Genomic DNA, 20,000 nt, shown 5'->3' with positions numbered 1-20,000 from the left:
GTGGATAGAATTACATTCATTTTCGACCACATTTAGGCTATTTCATGTATATGTATATTACTGTGGATGACTGCCAGCGGCAGAATAGCCAGGATAAGCCACAGATTAGTGGACAAAATCAGGATTTTATTTTCACAATGCAGGATAACGTAGAGGTGAGCTTGTATTTACAAGGCTGAAAATTCATTCTGAACAAACAATGACTGAAATTAACAATGCATAATGAAAATGAAAAAAAGAGACATACAGGTAGGCTACAAACATGGGTTATATAATTTTCTTTCCTATTTTCCTGCTGTGTTGTTTATGTTCGAACGCATGTAGCGGCTGGTTATGTTTTGAGCTGGGAACGCGCCGGTCACGTGTGGTCGCGTGAATCATACAGTAGATCCACGCCATCAAGATATGCCGAGTTAACAATATGCACATGAACAATAAGCCTCAGTTAACAATATCCTACATTTTATTTGAACTCGATTTTTACGAGGGGAAGTGAAAACGCAGGATACGTTTAGTTCTTTTAAATTGTGTGTGATGTATTTTTCCCCCCCAGGAAGTCCTGCAGTAAAGCATACAGTGAATAACGCCGTTCTATAACAAGGTACAGTGGTATGGTCGTAGGAGTGAGACGGCAGTGGGACTACAAACAACCTTATCAAGCATCATGTTTTCAGGGAAATGGTATGGGAGAGTAGATTGAATTTGGAGGAAATCATTTTAAGCCGTATGTTTCAGAGAGGTACACACAATGTATAGTGCACTTCTGATAAAGCATATTGACAGAGGGTAGATGAGAAACAGCAGATAAACACTGCAGAGAGAATATAGTGGGGCTGTTTCAAAGATCACGCTGGCTCTATAACAGGCACTTCACAGCGACGGGTGGTGACGTTCTTCTTCCACAGGGTTCACATTTTTGGTCAGTTTGATCACAACAGAGGAGAAGAAAATACACAGAAAATAAATAGATAAATGTCTGATGATCATGTACACACCATGCATGCACACATTAAAACACACACACACACACACGCATACGTACGCACACGCACACACACAATCAGGTATTTAAATACAATAGTTTCTTGCAAATTACAGAGAGCTGTGTGTGGACAGTAATAGAATGGCACTGCCTCTTCAGTGAGACACTTTAATTATCACAAGAAGTTAGAACATTACATCCTCCTGTTGTTTGTTGTTGTCTCAAGTAGCTGGCTTTTCAAATGTGATGGCAGGCCAATTCCACCCACACAGGGACCAGTTTATTCTAACATCCTTTGTGCAACCGTTGTTTGGTGTAAGATTCAATTGATTTGCTCTCTTTTTGTATGCATTGTCTTTAGAATTAAAACAAAAAACATCTGTTTGTATATTCTCAGTCAAAACACATCTGGCATGGCTGTTGTGCTTACAAAAGTACATAGCGCGTCACGGCAGAATAGTAGACCTCATAGCAAAGGACATATCATCCGCCCTCAGTGAGAATGTACAAGCATTCCTGTGTCAAACCTCCCATGTGAGGATCTTTGATAGTAACCCAGGCACGTATTCCACATCTGTCTGCCATCTGCCAATACACCAGATGTTGTCGTGGTCAATGAAGAGTCTAAAGAAGTGTTTGTTTTAGAGGTAGCCTGCACCTTTGACTCCAGCCTAGAGGACGCCTTTACTGTATGAGCAAGGTCATTAAATACCACTCGCTCCTAAATACAGTAGCATCCCAGAGCTGGGTTAGCCTAGAGGTGTAGACCACTCCTAAATACAGTAGGTGCAGACCACTCCTAAATACAGTAGGTGTAGACCACTCCTAAATACAGTAGGTGTAGACCACTCCTAAATACAGTAGGTGTAGACCACTCCTAAATACAGTAGGTGCAGACCACTCCTAAATACAGTAGGTGTAGACTACTCCTAAATACAGTAGGTGTAGACTACTCCTAAATACAGTAGGTGTAGACCACTCCTAAATACAGTAGGTGCAGACCACTCCTAAATACAGTAGGTGTAGACCACTCCTAAATACAGTAGGTGCAGACCACTCCTAAATACAGTAGGTGTAGACTACTCCTAAATACAGTAGGTGTAGACCACTCCTAAATACAGTAGGTGTAGACCACTCCTAAATACAGTAGGTGTAGACCACTCCTAAATACAGTAGGTGTAGACTACTCCTAAATACAGTAGGTGTAGACCACTCCTAAATACAGTAGGTGTAGACCACTCCTAAATACAGTAGGTGCAGACCACTCCTAAATACAGTAGGTGTAGACCACTCCTAAATACAGTAGGTGTAGACCACTCCTAAATACAGTAGGTGTAGACTACTCCTAAATACAGTAGGTGTAGACCACTCCTAAATACAGTAGGTGTAGACCACTCCTAAATACAGTAGGTGTAGACTACTCCTAAATACAGTAGGTGTAGACCACTCCTAAATACAGTAGGTGTAGACCACTCCTAAATACAGTAGGTGTAGACCACTCCTAAATACAGTAGGTGTAGACCACTCCTAAATACAGTAGGTGTAGACCACTCCTAAATACAGTAGGTGCAGACCACTCCTAAATACAGTAGGTGTAGACCACTCCTAAATACAGTAGGTGTAGACCACTCCTAAATACAGTAGGTGCAGACCACTCCTAAATACAGTAGGTGTAGACCACTCCTAAATACAGTAGGTGCAGACCACTCCTAAATACAGTAGGTGTAGACTACTCCTAAATACAGTAGGTGTAGACCACTCCTAAATACAGTAGGTGTAGACCACTCCTAAATACAGTAGGTGTAGACCACTCCTAAATACAGTAGGTGTAGACCACTCCTAAATACAGTAGGTGCAGACCACTCCTAAATACAGTAGGTGTAGACCACTCCTAAATACAGTAGGTGTAGACCACTCCTAAATACAGTAGGTGTAGACTACTCCTAAATACAGTAGGTGTAGACCACTCCTAAATACAGTAGGTGTAGACCACTCCTAAATACAGTAGGTGTAGACCACTCCTAAATACAGTAGGTGTAGACTACTCCTAAATACAGTAGGTGTAGACCACTCCTAAATACAGTAGGTGTAGACCACTCCTAAATACAGTAGGTGTAGACCACTCCTAAATACAGTAGGTGTAGACCACTCCTAAATACAGTAGGTGTAGACCACTCCTAAATACAGTAGGTGTAGACTACTCCTAAATACAGTAGGTGTAGACCACTCCTAAATACAGTAGGTGTAGACTACTCCTAAATACAGTAGGTGTAGACCACTCCTAAATACAGTAGGTGTAGACCACTCCTAAATACAGTAGGTGTAGACCACTCCTAAATACAGTAGGTGTAGACCACTCCTAAATACAGTAGGTGTAGACCACTCCTAAATACAGTAGGTGTAGACCACTCCTAAATACAGTAGGTGTAGACCACTCCTAAATACAGTAGGTGTAGACCACTCCTAAATACAGTAGGTGTAGACCACTCCTAAATACAGTAGGTGCAGACCACTCCTAAATACAGTAGGTGTAGACTACTCCTAAATACAGTAGGTGCAGACCACTCCTAAATACAGTAGGTGTAGACCACTCCTAAATACAGTAGGTGCAGACCACTCCTAAATACAGTAGGTGTAGACTACTCCTAAATACAGTAGGTGTAGACCACTCCTAAATACAGTAGGTGTAGACCACTCCTAAATACAGTAGGTGTAGACCACTCCTAAATACAGTAGGTGTAGACCACTCCTAAATACAGTAGGTGTAGACCACTCCTAAATACAGTAGGTGTAGACCACTCCTAAATACAGTAGGTGTAGACTACTCCTAAATACAGTAGGTGTAGACTACTCCTAAATACAGTAGGTGCAGACCACTCCTAAATACAGTAGGTGCAGACCACTCCTAAATACAGTAGGTGCAGACCACTCCTAAATATAGTAGCATCCCAGAGCTGGGTAAGCCTAGAGGTGCAGACCACTCCTAAATACAGTAGGTGTAGACTACTCCCCCCTTCCCCCTGCAAAGTACTGTGCTGTCTCTCTGCTATCATTGGCAGCGTCCTCACACACCACGGGCATTTTCTCGTGTGATTAATTCGCACATCAATAGTATTTTTCGAACCTGAGCGATAATTGCGGTTTGTATTTCTGCGGCCCAGGGCCGATTTGTCAGAAATGTGCTTCTGACATGTCCACACATCTGTTGCTGTGGATAGTCAGGCGGGTCAACATTTTCCAAATGTAATCTACTGCACCTTCAATATCTGTGTCCATCTATGTGGACATAAATACATCGTTAAAATGAGTGTGTGTGTGTGTATATGTGTGTGTGTGTGTGTGTGTGTGTGTGTGTGTGTGTGTGTGTGTGTGTGCCTGCCTGTATGCGTCATGTATGTATGTGCGTGTGCCTGCCTGCATGCAGCCATCCGTTACCCGAATGCCAGGGCTTTGGACTGTGCCTGTCTCCCCTCAGGGCCTGGGAGGGCCTGCGAGTCGTCTGCTGCTGCATGCGGTGTGTCGTGTGGGGGATGCTGGAGGTATCTGCTACGGGGGAATCAGTAATTACTTAGACCTGTCACCTCCCCATAACCCAGAGTGAATATGACAGACAGAAAATGAGACCGGACCTACACTGCTACACCCACCACCGCTGCAGCCTGCACCTACACTACTACACCCACCACCGCTGCAGCCTGCACCTACACTGCTACACCCACCACCGCTGCAGCCTGCACCTACACTACTACACCCACCACCGCTGCAGCCTGCACCTACACTGCTACACCCACCACTGCAGGCTGCACCTACACTACACCCACCACCGCTGCAGCCTGCACCTACACTGCTACACCCACCACCGCTGCAGCATGCACCTACACTACACCCACCACTGCAGGCTGCACCTACACTGCTACACCCACCACCGCTGCAGCCTGCACCTACACTACTACACCCACCACTGCAGCCTGCACCTACACTGCTACACCCACCACCGCTGCAGCCTGCACCTACACTACTACACCCACAACTGCAGATAGCTAGATGCAGACATACAGAGAGGAGGAAGGGGTGGGGGTTTGAGAGTGAAGGAGCAAATTCCTTGTGTCAGTAAAATAGTGCAAAGGGAGGCAAGCTGTTTTCTAAGCTTGGCAAACATACGAGTGCTTATAAATAGTGGATTACAATGCATCATACATGTATGCCTACTACTACTGAGAGAATAGCATTATGAAAATATGAGCGGACAATAACGGGAAGTGGGAAAAAAAATAGATAGGCAAGGAAGGAAGGAAGGGAAGGAGGGAGGGAGGGAGGAGGGAGGGAGGGAGGGAGGGAGGGAGGGAGGGAGGAGGGAGGAGGATGGAAGAAGATGGCAGGAAGAGATAAGAAACTGCAGGCAGAGGCAGCCCACACCGAAATCATTATCCAATCTGATTGGTGTAATTGAATCATTCCGGTTGCTCCGTCATTGAGCAGACGAGGTAAACACAGCTATGAAATCTGGCCCCCCCACATAATGATGTGTGCAATCGCATTAGCCTCTTATTGGACACTCTGCGCCTGATGAAGACAAATGTTAGCCGTGCTCGGCTTGGGACAGCATCACACCAACGGGCTTTCATCCTCTCCGCGAGAGGGGAGAGAGGCTCATAAATGCAATGCAAGATGTAACTGCTTTAGAGAGTTTAATCATTCCACAGACCTCTTTGTCCATTAGATGGCCCAATCTGTCATCTCTCCTCTGCCGCTGCATGCTAATGGCCTAGCATTCGGAAACATGACTTGAAAGTATAGCGCGTTAGCACGTCGGCGCATTTTGAAAAGCAGCGCAGCATACACACAGAAGCAAGTGATGACGCCCCATGAGAGGAGAGGACCCAAATCCACATATTCATCGGCGCCGACGCGGTTGGCTTAACACGCGCCCACCTGGGGTTTGGATCGGCCTACTCCTGCCATCAGTTATTCGGCAGTTGACGGGGCCACGCCCCCATCTGTCGACTGGAGGACAGGTGAGCAGACAGATGGCAGTGAGCCAATGGGGGAGCATCCCTTGAGGAAGCAGCAAGCAGGAGCGGCCCTTTCATGCTGCCAGTCAAATGGGGATTATTTGACGTGTGCGCGCGTGCGTGCGCACACACACACACACACACACACACACACACACACACGCACACACACACACACACCTACATCTGCCGCCTCCAAACGAGCTGGCAGGTGGCCGTGCAGCCAATAGCCAATGAGCGCGCGTGCCAAGAGGGACCTCCAGCCAGGAGAGGTCCTCTCCTGCTGCCAGTCAAATGGGGATTAGGAGGACCACTCCCTTACTTGCTAAATTAAGACAGGGTGGCAGGTGGGAGGGCAGATGGGAGATCAGCCAATCAGACGCAGTGCCAGGAGTGACAGACAGGGAACGCTGCAGGTATTTTGGTCTGTGTGTCGTTCAGTCGGGTCACTGACGCAACGACTGAGGCGAAGCTGCCAAGAGCGGTGTTCCTTAGAGATGTTATTTATTGGTTGTTGTCTGGAGCAACTCTGTCCCGTGTTGTGTGTGATGGCCAAGCACAAAGTCTGTCATCTGGTGACTGCGCGCACGACACACACCTTTCACACATGCTCCAGCCGAGAGAGGAACCCCTGCCAAATACAGCTCTCCTGTTCTTAAAAAAATAAAAAATAAAAAAGAGAGACAGCTATGCGAGTGTGTGTGCGTGCGCGCGCAAGTGCGTGTTTGCGCGCGCGCGTGTGTGTGTGTGTGTGTCTGTTTCAGAAATGCCAACCCCCCAAAATGGACAGCATGGCCACCTGGCATGAAGACAGACATGGTGGGACACCATGTGTCCTCTTCACAGGCTCCCACACACGCACGCACGCACGCACACTCGCACACACACACACACACGCACACACACACACACACACACACACACACACACACACACACACACACACACACACACACACACACACACACACATAAAGGGAAAGAGGGGGAAGTGCACGAGAGAGAACATTCTAATATTATGTTTGTAAAGCAGAAAAAATCTCTCCTATTAATGTTCCTGATTAAAATGTATTGCCTAAGGTAAAAAAAAAAAAAAAAGAGAAAAATCTGGGCAAACAATTTAAATCTCAGAGACTAGATGGGTTTTATTACCAATTGCAAATAATTACCATTACCTAATGAATTCCAATCTAAAAATGGAAATGATTGTTTGCATAGAAAATACAAGAGAGTTTGAATCTGATATCAAAGAGCAGTGAAACGTTTTAATCATTATGTTTTAATCTTTTTTTTTTGGGAGGGGGGGGGGGCAAAAACATAAAGAACTAATAGTGTGAAAATGAATGAAATAACCTATTGAAAAATGAAAAGCAAGGACTTTTCCTCCCCCCCGTGCTTCTGCAGAGCTGCCTGTGAAACCTCAGTCACTGTGAATAGAGAGGTGAGAAGAATCATCTCAATCAGAGGGAAAATGAGCCAATTCTGGAGGAACGGCGGCAAAAAACTCTTTCACAATATTATCTTTTTGTCGCGCACGCGCACACGCACACGCACACGCACACGCACACGCACACGCACACGCACACGCACACACACACACACACACACAACAAAAGAGGGAGAGAAAATGTCTGGAGCAGAAAACATGAATAGCCTAGCTAGGGGACCGAGGGAGGCTCGGCACAAGTCCTGCTCTAAACAGGTTCCATTAAAAGTCTAAACATGTCGGTACAACATGTGTGTGTATAGAGACGTGTCCTATAGTGTCGTCTGAAGGCTGGCACAGACAGAACATGTCTGTGTGTGTGTGTGTGTGTGTGTGTGTGTGTGTGTGTGTGTGTGTGTGTGTGTGTGTGTGTGTGTATACTGAAGTGTCGTATAATGTTGCTGGAAGGCTGGCACAGAGAGAACATGTGTGTCTGTGTGTTAGTGTGTGTGTGTGTGTGTGTGTGTGTGTGTGTGTGTGTGTCTGTGTGTTAGTGTGTGTGTGTGTGTGTGTGTGTGTGTGTGTGTGTGTGTGTGTGTGTGTGTGTGTGTGTGTGTGTGTGTGTGTGTGTGTGTGTGTGTATACTGAAGTGTCGTATAGTGTTGCTGGAAGGCTGGCACAGAGAGTGGATAAGACTAGTAAATACTTCCTGCAAGCTTCTCTTCCGAGGAGTCGCTAATTGTACGCGGAGCCAACCAATCGCCAGAGTAAAACGTTAATATGTAGAATATCAACGTACATTTGAAACAAAACATGAGCAAAATACGTTTCTAAAAGGTGATGTTATGTCTTTGTAAACCCATCTCAACGTTGCTGCCTTTCCAACGTTCAACACAAATGAAACAACTTTTAACAACTTTATATTTACCGGTAGTCGAAAGTAAAACAACTTTGGTTTTGTTTCGGCAAGTAAAGCAACTTGGTTAAGGCTAGGATTATGGTTTGGGTTAGGCTTAACACAAATATGAAATGTGTGTTGAAATGTAGACTTTGATAATGCACATGTGTTTACGCCCTCCATCCACCCCCGGCCACAAAACCCTTAAACCGAATGTCCACCAGATGCGTTGCGGCTCCGGTAAAACTGGCGGAACAGACTCTCGCCCATGTTAATGGATGGACAATAATACATGCGGTACGTAAAAAAATACGTACCTTTTCTATTTTTGGTCGGACTGCGCATGCATCTGACAGGTGAGTGTGGGTCTGTTTGCAGCCATAACAGAGCCGTACCGCATCTGTTCCTGGAGCTGTTGGAGATTAGCCCTTACTCGCCACCGCGCTCTTTCAATAGCACACTCTCTGATGTGTATAACGTTCATAATATTCACGTGTCTGGAAGCGTGATATGCAACGTACTGTACTTTGCTTCCGTGCAATGCAGAAACGTACAAAGCCGACATTTTATTCTGGGGACCATGCAGGCTGGTGGAGCACAAGGGGAGTTTCAGAGAGCCAAACATGTCATGGTCACTGTCGGCTTTTTCTCCAACTCATCCCAACGCTGTGTGACAACGCTGCTGCAGTCCAGGAAGAACACACCTGAACTAACTGCAGACACTAGTGCACAGTGTGGCACAAGCGCACACACAGACACACACACACGCACACGCACACGCCCCCGCACACACACACACACACACACACACACACACACGCCCCCGCACACACACACACACACACACACACACACACACACACACACACACACACACACACACATACACACACACACACACACGCCCCCGCACACACACACACACACACACACGCACACACACACACACACACACACACACGCCCCCGCACACACACACACACACACACACACACACACACACACACACACACATACACACACACGCCCCCGCACACACACACACACACACACACACGCCCCCGCACACACACACACACACACACACACACACACACACACACACACATACACACGTACACACACACACAGAGCCATCAGTAACCAGAGCCAGTGGCTGCTCTGCTCCAGCTTAATGGAGGGCCTGACCTCCGCCATCCTAGGAGTTATTTCCACCCGGCCCACATTTTCAGGGGAACCAGAGAAAAAGGAGCATGAGAGAAATGCCTTTAATTCCTTTCATCTCGCTTCCCAAATTACAGGGTCCCGGGACCACTTACTCTGCAGTGACCACTTAAAGTGCGTCCACACCGACCTATTAAAGTTTTTCGTTGGCATCGAGTTTACATACAAAGTCAATGCAAACGAGCGATTGAGCATATATTCGCCCGGGAGAAAAATCGCTGGGCGTCCGAGCGACAGAGACACAGCGATAGGGCGAAAATTCGCTCGTCGCCCGAGATGAAATATCCCAACTCGAGCGAAATTTCGCTGCCATCAGTCGCTCGCTGTTCAGCGCTGACAAAAAAAGCTGACATGAAGTGAAGTCTGTACTACCGGTATAGAGCTCGCTTTAGGAGCACGCTGATAGGTTCACCTTGTAAACAACTACGGTGGCTCGTAGTGGACAAACATCACGACATTGCGTAACGTTATATCCCCCAGATGTCCGTCAATTATTGTGCCCGTTGACGAGCGATTTAAACACAGCGACAGAGCGATTCCAAAGGGTTGAATGGAGCGACGGAGAGAAAAATAAATATCTGAACACAGCTTTACTCTGCAGTGAGAAAGTGTGCTGGAGAGTCTGTTTGAATGAACAGCCTTCAGCACCTCAATACCTCTTTTCAAGTCTACTTTCCAAAAACGCACCGCTTGGAAGTAGCTAGCCGCCCCCCCCCTCATGCTACTGTCCATCCTGGGATCTGCAGCGAGCAAAAAGCTAAGGAGCTGCTGGTCCAACATCTGCGGGCGTTCCGCTGAATCAAACGGTGATTACACTCCAAAGGTATGACAAGATGCCACGCTGGAGAAGGAGAAGCTGCTATTGCGTGTGGTTATGGGAGGCTTCCTGTGAGATGAAGTGTGCAATGAGACAGCTCTCTGCTGCGCTCAGGACCAGCTGACTGCGCCCAGGCACGCTGAGACAATCAACTCCGGAACCATAACAGTGTGACACCTCCAAGATTAATATGGCCGTCCCTGAGACGCGTAAAGAGGAGGAGTGGATGGCAAGGCTGTTTTTTATGGAAAAAGAGAGAGGGAGCGGGGGGGGGGGGGGATCTCCCATTTTAATGGTTGCATTATCTGGCCTATGAGTTCCCCGTGGCTCTGTGGGTAAAGCCGTGGCTCAGTGGGTAAAGCTGGCAGTGTGCAGGGGAGTGTGTTATAGGCACGGTGAGGGACATGCCTCCATAATTGCCTTTTTATAGGACTAAAAGGCCACATCATCACTTTATGGCGGCGAGGAGCTTCCCGGTTTTCTGGACCTCTCAACCATTCAGAGAATCAGTGGAGAAGTGGCAGGACTGACACACACACACACACACACACACACACACACACACACACACACAGGACTGACCTCCACGGAATGCAATTGAATCCCTTTGCCGTCGTAGCCGGTGGAACTTAAGCAGGCAAGTCGGCCCAACCAATGCGTCTGAGGCTGGGTCTTTATGTAGACGTGTCGTCACTCTGTCGGAAGCTTAGAACAGGTTGTAAACTTGTGCTATGGAAATCGCCCACATGGCATACTTTATTTATTTATTTATTTATTTATTTATTTATTTATTTATTTATTTATTTATTTATTTATTTATTTATTTTGCCCACCAGAATTTGCCATGGCTTGGTTTTCAATTTCTGGTCAGCGGTTAGGGCAAAAGCACGCAAACACACAGACACACACACACACACACACACACACACACACACACACGCACACGCAGACACACAAACATGTCAAACAACAGTGACAGTTTGGACTGCAGTTAAGAAGAGGAGTCTGTTTAGAGCCTTGACAGGTTCAAAAGACAGTGTTCCCAGAAAAGGACCACCGATGCAGAAATCACATCTCCACAGCCCAGTATGCCACCAAGCAATCACTCGGTCTCACTTTCTCCCCCTCACTCACTCATATACACTCTCAGAATTGTATTCTTTGTAGATCGCCAAAAACACAGTCAGGTGCAGGGGGTTATGCAGAGGTAACTGTACATCGAGACAGAGGTAGAGAGAGAGAGTGGAGAGCACAACCTCTCTGTCACCTGAATCACCCCAGTGCAATTAGCAATCTTATCCTCGTTAATTCATTAATTTGTGATTACGCTGCGCTCATCTATTTGTGTGAGGACACGCTACATAAACATCAATAGGCTTAGGTTTCATTGCTATTCATGCGCTAATGCGGGGCTGTATAAGTGTTATTTACATGACACTAATCCGTCTGGCAGATCGGCTTTCTCAGGGCCACGTCGATCAGATTCCATTTCATGACCTGTGCCATCACTGCCAGGCCAGAGGGGGCGCCGCCTCTATTACCGGACGACTCGAGTTTCCCACCGTAACATCATTTAAAACATGATTGTTGTTCTCTCCGATAGGAAACGCAGAACGTGACAGATACTATTCCCAGTTAGAATTGTGAATATTGATCTTTGTACCTCAGGCGAAATGACTTTGTGTGAAATAAACAACCGGGCAGAAAAACAACAACATCTATAACATTAACCTCCATCGATTTTTATCCTTTATTTGAAGAGCAGAACATGGCTGAAGGTGCACCCAAGTCTCGCAAAACATTTAGTTTGAGATGACAAAGGCAGGAAAAGAAAAGCACGCGCAACAACAACAACCTTGCTATAGCTATCGATCAGCTTTAGGACAAAACGAAGGCCCAAACAAAGAGCCAGAGTCTCCGGTATCATTATGTCCAAGGCCTTGAGAATAGCCTACAGGTCAATACTGAAGCAGTGCAGACGCTCCGGGGGTAGGGCCGGTGGCTTAATAAAACAGCCGTATCGTGCGGGACAGACGGGTCGATGTGACCCCCCCCCCCCCCCCCCCCCAGACGCAATGCTCTTTCACAGTGATGTTGCTCGGCTGTGCAGAGTGGGCCCGGAGCAGAGGTCAGAGGTCAATCTATTCACTTCATCAGCAACAGAAAGCAAAGAACAGTGGGAGAGACGGAGCAAACGCACTGAGAACATATGATCAACCCGGGGGGACTCTCACTCGCAGAATTTCCGGGGGAGGTTTGGTGGCGGACGGTACGTGGGCTTTGCTATGCGTGTGCAGAGTTAGCGTTAGCGACACACCTAGTATTTAAGGAGCTGGGGCTACACATGTGCAAATGCATTCATACCCAAGTGTACTAGGGGGGCACGGTGGCTCAGCGGTAGAGCCGTCGCCTCACAGCTAGAAGGTCCTGGGCTCGATTCCCGCCGAGGGTTTGTCCCCCCCCCCATATCCTCAAGTGTCCACTGCCCAGCTGTGCTATCTCGTCAAAAGGGCCTTTCTGTGTGGAGTTTGCATGTTCTCCCCGTGCTCCCTCCATACAACATCGGTATGGACCCCCACTAAAAACATGCCGAAGATTGTCATCTGACCAGTCACGACTACAAGCGAAGTTGGTCCCCGGGCGCTGTACACAAGAAAGGAGACGCAGCAATGGATGGGATAAATGCAGATTTCACCGTCAGCATGAGTGTCTGTGTGGCCGCATGCATGTGTTGGGTTGTCGTGTGACAAATAAAGACGGGTTTGTCCGTCTAGTTCTTCTTCTTCTTCTACTACACCCTTAGTTCAGTGGGGGTCGGGACCCCCTGGGGGGGGGGTCGCGGGACACCACTGGGTAGGTCGCGAGGTGACCTCTAGAATGTGTGAAATTGGCCTAAAGAATATGTGAACTACAGAATGTGTGAAGTACAATTTAAAAACTATTAAAAAGAGCACATTTTAACCATAATTGTTACGTGTTGTTTGTTTTCTCATGTGCGCACAAACGTTTGTATGCTTCACCCACCTCCGAGGGATCATGGGAGTCGCGGTTTCTGGCACCGTTATTGTGGGAGTCGGTAGGCTGAAAGGTTTTGGGAGCCTTCGCCCTAGCTTACCTTCTCATAGTAGCGCAGCTCGTAGTCCAGGATGATGCCGTTGGGCTGTTCGGGCTGTGGCCACGACAACGTGAAGCTCTTCATGGTGGAGCTGATCTGGTGCATGATAGGCACTATGGAAGGAGCTGGGCACAGAGAGAAGAACATACAATCAGCACATTCACAGATGAAGGGGTGATGCTGACCAATATCTGCCTGCCACAGCTGCTTGCAGGCTGTATGGGCCGTCCTTAAATCCCTAAAGCCACAGGTATGTATGCAGGCCTAGAGTTTGTGGGATGTGGTGCACATTCTCAAATAGATACATGGACTTCGTTACGGTGCGTCTGCATGTGCACACCAAACTCATTGGCTTCCACTCGGTATTCCGCACAGCTGCCAAGTTTACAGAGTGTGATGGTCGATCTCGTCGTCAGTGATAGAGCAGAGGAGCGGAGATATACTGTAGAGACATCTTGGAAGACCAGTGGAGGCAGTAGCTCTCACAGCTCCATTCAGAAGTTCTCTCTCTCTCCACGCTGCAACACTAAGTTCTCCCCTCAGCAACACCCGCTCCCACAAGCCTCGCTCCATAGCCTCATCCAAAAATGCTGGGGTGCTGGAGGTGCATCTGTTGCATGCATTGTCTCTTTCTATCGGGTTTTCCAAAGCATGGCATTTTGAGATTGCAATATACCAGGTCTATCACTGTGACCAACAATGTGATGTGTAGTGTAGAAACTCTCTCCTCTCTCTCCTCCCTCCTTTGCTCCCAGCATCCCCCCACCCCCCCGCCTCTCTCTCTCTCTCTCTCTACTTCACTCATGTAAATTGTGTTATTATGGGGAGTCACTGTCAAATGCAATCATGTAAATGGCTTCATCAAACTATTAACTATTAACTACTGTACATGTAGCCAGTGTCTGAGTGTAGATACAACTGACCTTTACAATAGTGTACAATTAAAGCATGTCTTTCCATTCTTTTGTCGGTTGCCTGTAGTTTTATTAAAAAAGGTTGCATTCAGTTAGTCACTGGTTGAAGAATTCATATCAAAGCAAAATAGGCAAACATAACATACATAAAAGAGGTTGATGTCATTTTGGATTTTGAACGTACGTACGCCGTTGCCAACTGAGGCGATGAAAAATAAATCCCTCAAAATGGAGTAGAATTGCAATGCAGTCGCCAATTTGTATTGACACTCCCCTCTAGTGATGTCATGACAAGCCACAGAATGGGCACAGGCATAAAGAAAAAGGGCTGTAGTTCATGCACACAATTAGGGCTCTAAGTTTCAATCTCCCAGAAAGAGAACAAGCTCCAGCTAGTATAACACATGGTCAACACCTTTGCTATATGAACGGTTAAATGCCATTCACAATAAGAAAGCCTTTGGAATTAAATGTGATCTCTTGTTGCGATCTTCTTGGACTAGCTGCACAGTCTATTCTCCCTTTCAGTGCACCTGAGCACACACACACACGTGAGCTGTCAATTAACCCAGACGCTCGGCAATTTCCTGCTCATTCCATCGCTTTTGCCCTCCATCATCCCTCCATCCTCCCTCCATCATCCCTCCATCATCCCTCCATCATCCCTCCATCATCCCTCCATCATCCCTCCATCCTCCAATTCTCCGAGCGGTGTGTGTGTGTGTGTGTGTGATTGGACAGAAGGAACACATCATCTGTGATAAAACTGTGTGTGTGTGTGTGTGTGTGTGTCTGTGTGTGTGTCTGTGTGACGTGTGTGTGTGTGTGTGTGTGTGTGTGTGTGTGTGTGTGTGTGTGTGTGTGTGTGTGTGTGTGATAATGGGAGTTGAAGGGCAGAACGGAGCGGCACAGATTCCTCATCTTTAATCTCCAGTTTGAAGGTCAAACACATAACCAAGATAAAAAACCAAGTATGTTCTGCACGCCTTCATTTTAGAGGCCTAGTCGTGTTCTTCTAGCAACAGGACAGAGAAAACGTGCTCTCTCGTGTGTTCTTCTGACGACAGGAGGGGGGCGCGCGTTCAGCTGTGCTGGCTCATCAGTGACAAGACGCTCCTGTACGCGTTTCCTCCGGTGGCGCTGATCCCGACCACTCGTCATCAGTGATGTCACTTGAGCAATTGTGATGCCATCAGTGATGTCACTCAAGCAATTGTGATGTCATCAGTGATATTACTCGAGCAGTGGCGATGTCATCAGCGATGTCACTCAAAGCATTGTCATGTTATCAGATGTCAAGCAAAGCAATTGTGTTGTCATCAGTGATGTCACTCAAGCAATTGTGATGTCATCAGTGATGTCACTCGAGCAATTGTGATGTCATCAATGATGTCACTCAAACAATTTGAACCTTCATAAAGCCCTCCAGACCGGTTGAGACACTGAAGGAATGGCTAATGACAGGCAGCTCCATGATGCCGCCTATGCAGGAGACCTGGACAAACTGAGGACCCTGCTGCAGGAAGACCGCTTCAGAAGGCTTATCAATAGGTGGGTGGTTATGGACATGGGCACCCCTCTGATGTGCGCAGTCAGTGCGGACCGTGCTAGAGCTGTGGCCTACCTGATCAGCCAGGGAGCCCAGGTAGACCTAGCTGATGATATAAACTGGGCGCCTCTCTCCTGGGCTGTGTACTACGGTCACATGGACTGCGTCCGGATCCTCCTGGAAGGCGGGGCCGAACCCAATGGAAGCGTACGTAACCCATACACGCCGGCCTACTATCTTACCCGGGCGGGAAGGCTCGACATACTGCAGAAACGTATCACCTTCCGTACCGCTGTTCCTGTTGACATGGACAGCGATCAGACCCTCATGGACTCTCCTCTCTACATCAGCGCCACCCGCCACCACCTGGACTGCTTCCGCCTCCTGCTCCAGGGCGCTGTCATTCCCCATGATGTGGCTTCTCGCCTGCTGGGTGAGGTGCTGTGGCACAAATGTGAGGCGGCCTTCGTCCGGCTGCTCCTGAACCACGGCGCCAACCCGTCCCTGGTGACCCCAGAGCAGGCACAGCTGGAGGAGAGGGCGGATCCCGAGGCGCTCAGGGTCTTTCTGCAGGCTAAGAGACGGCCTTGCAGTCTGGCCCACGTTTGTCGGATCCGGATCCGTGACGCGCTGGGCAGACATCGCCTGAACCAAGTCCCCTCTCTACCATTAACACAAGTGATGAAGGACTTCGTGCTCTACCAACACTGACTTGAACCATTTGTTGTTGTTTTTTCTCATCTTGTGCAAACATTTTAACGTTATGTTACCTCACACTCTGGCTCAGATGCAAAGATTTAATAAAAAAAGACAATGTTTCGGACTGGTGGCCTTTGCAAGTCAGAGTGAGAAACAGCCTAAATAGCAGAGACACACCTAGTGAGCACACCTGCTGGATGACATCACTAGGTTGACTGTACAGTAGTGGAGTACAGTCTAGTTAAGTGTTGGTATTCTAACAGGCCCACAGCATGCCATACAGTATGCTGTCGTGTTTCTGACGTGTATTGTGGTTGTTTTGATTCATCAAAATGTTCAGAATCCTTACTACTGTACTGTACAGTCAACCTAGTGATGTCATCAAGCAGCACCCTAGTTGGCGAAAAGCTGAAATGTTGTTCATCTTTCTAACAAATGTAGGTAAATGTCAGACTTGAAAGCAGTGTCCTGTCTTGTCGGAGGTGAAATGCAAATGAACTAGACTAGAGTCATATGATCACATGTTTCATGTCCTCTTTGGGCTACATTTTCATTTCAGTTAGACATAGTTACTAATACTATTAGTAAGAGACATAGTTACACATGCACGCACGCACGCACGCACGCAGCATATTGCCCGGTCATTAGATAGCAACAGATGAACTGGGTCACACGTCACCTGTGACCTGCCTTCAAACCATGTCTCATCTAAAAGCTGATTATGTTGTATGGACTATAAATGCTTCACTGTTGTGTAAGCTTTGTAAAATCATCCGTGGTTGTACAATGTTTGCTCCCTTGGCCAAAATATAAAATTATTAAATTGAAATGACTCCGGGTCCCTGCTTTGACCGTAGTGGCTCCTTTCTTCAGCATTTGGCTGTTAATTTCTATTCTGCATCACCTACTCAACACCATGTTTTTAGAACAGCAAATGTATTTTTTTTTTTTTTTTTCATGAACTGGGTATACACATAATCCCTATTGTGTTTTTATCAAATCAGTGACAGAGAGAAGCAAAACAAAAATGTATTTGTTTGGAAATGTGCAAATTCTAAAAGTCTTACGTTAAGAAAGATCCAAAAAGTGCAATATCTTCAAGAGCATAATGTGAATGCCCAAAAGCTAGACAGCAAAATTAATTCCAGATAGAACGATGATCATGACTGCGGCCAAACTTACTGACTCAAGCAGTTGTATGAGCATAAAAGCACAATCTGAACGGCCGAAAGAAATGGAAGACAACGGTTACCTGTGGCTGCTGGTATCAAAGTCAAAACCTCTGTGTTGGTTACAGGCTGCGAAGAGATCAGCACCCCATAACTCCAGGCCAAGACCCAGCCCAACACCTGCCCATCCTCCACTTTCTCCCACAGCCTCTTGGCTCTCTGCCTGCATGCTCTCTCCACAGGCCCAGTCATCACTCCATCCCATCCTTCTCCTTATCTTCTTGAATGACTCACCAATTGCCATCCTTTCTCCACGAAATATCTCCTCTCGACTAGAGATGGAACGATATGAAAATTTCATATCACGATTATAGTGACCAAAATGATCACGGTTATACTTTTTGAAAATGTTCAAAAAGTACTCACTCACAGAAATCATTTCACCAAGTTTTATATTGAAAACTCAGACCCAAAAATGATTGATACACTCACTGAAATCATTTCTCCAAGGCTGCGCGTTTGCATCTGGGAGACAATTACAAAGTTTGGTTGATGATGAACAGTATTTACCATGTTTTTCAAAGCACTGTAATCACGGTACCACGATTTGAATGATAATGAAAATTTAAAATGTACGGTTATTGTAAGGAATTTTATCACGGTTATCATTAAAACTGGTTATTGTTACATCCTGTACTCTCGACTCACTTCAATTGCACTTTGTTTAATTACTGCGAAAGCAGAACCTGTGATGTTGGCTCTTATTCTATTCAATGTCCTTTTCCTAGCACCTAACACTCTACATGACCATTCTTTGGCTGCCCCCTATTAGTTGATGAGAATTAGAGTTAGAGTTAGAAGAAAACCCATTGAAACTCCATTCAGGAGCTATGCCTTGTCGTTAAAAAGTTATTAAACCAGGGTTGTGTGTGTATGCCCGCGTGTGTGTCCTTTTCCTCGTGTGTGTCAGCATATCTTGAAACCGTTTGTCCGATCTACTTCACGCTTTGCGGGTGTATTGCTGGGGAACCCAAGGACGTGCAGCGACTAATCAACTAATCGATTAATTGCTTGAACTAACGACTATTGGTCAACTAAGAAAATCGTTGGTGGAGGGCAGCCCTAGACCATTCTACGCTCACAGAAATGTTGTAAGGACACAAGACACTGGCCTTTTTGCACTCATTATTTGTGTGGATGCTTGTAAAATTTGGTGACTAGAGAACAAGGCCGTCTAGATAAGAGCGTCAGCTAATTGCCTAAAATGTGAATGCAAGTGAATGAATGGGCTCTGTTTAGCCTGTCAGAATGAATGGATTTTGCTTGACTCTCACCTCCTGCCCTGTCTTCCTCTCTCTTTCATAGCCAAACAGAGTGTGAGGGCCAGGCCCCACTGCCTCTCTGCCTGGTTCACGCTCCGCTGACCAGGCCTGGGCTGCCTGGGCCGCATTATCAATTACCAGCCACAGGCACACACTGTTCCTGACAGACCCAAGGGAGGGGCGCTCCGCACACAAATTCCTGCATTGGAAGAAGGGACTGAGTGGAAGAGGTATTTCCATAGCTCCAGCCCCAAGTCCTGGCCCCAACTCAATTCATTCATTCAGGCACACAGAAAGAGAGACCCACTTTTATCCAAAAGCAGATTATTATGCATGGTTTCAAGTGCTAAGATTCCACAAAATTGAATGTGTGCTCTTGAGCACGTATCCGTCCTTGCCTCCTGAGACCCGGCAGAAAAAAAGAAAGGTTTTAGTATTTAATTTTATTTATTTATTTTGTATTCAATGGAAAAAACATGTTGCAGTGAAAAGTTGTTGAAGTGGAGATCAGTTCTCGGTTCATGTGAAGATGCAGATGAAAACATAGAGATGCAGATGCGTCCGGCCCAAAAAGCTCCACATTTTGGATCATCATTTGTGATGGTTTCCCTCCTGCTGATACAGCCTCCTCCTCTGAACTCTCAGCACCCTCTACTGTAACCTGTCCAACTTCATCCTCATCATCTGAACTCTCAGCACCCTCTACTGTAACCTGTCCAACTTCATCCTCCTCCTCTGAACTCTCAGCACCCTCTACTGTAACCTGTCCAACTTCATCCTCCTCCTCTGAACTCTCAGCACCCTCTACTGTAACCTGTCCAACTTCATCCTCATCATCTGAAAACTCTTTGTCTGAGCCTCCCTCAACATCTCT

At 46.8% G+C, this 20,000-nt stretch overlaps 1 protein-coding gene across 1 annotated transcript in view; it reads right to left on the bottom strand.

Moving 5' to 3' along the window:
- The window catches only part of ephb1 (EPH receptor B1), a gene marked incomplete at its 5' end in the record, with an annotated part of 139,780 nt that overhangs the window by 47,997 nt on the left and 71,783 nt on the right, over window positions 1-20,000 (bottom strand). Inside the window, one exon of the mRNA XM_083659060.1 lies at window positions 13,474-13,598. Within this exon, the coding sequence (XP_083515186.1) occupies window positions 13,474-13,598 (125 nt within the window). The remainder of the gene's footprint in view (window positions 1-13,473; window positions 13,599-20,000) is intronic.

The sequence above is a fragment of the Poromitra crassiceps genome (genome assembly GCF_964638095.1).
Source record: "Poromitra crassiceps genome assembly, chromosome: 23".
Classification (NCBI taxonomy): Eukaryota; Metazoa; Chordata; class Actinopteri; order Beryciformes; family Melamphaidae; genus Poromitra; species Poromitra crassiceps.
This window is presented reverse-complemented; position numbering and strand designations above follow the sequence as displayed.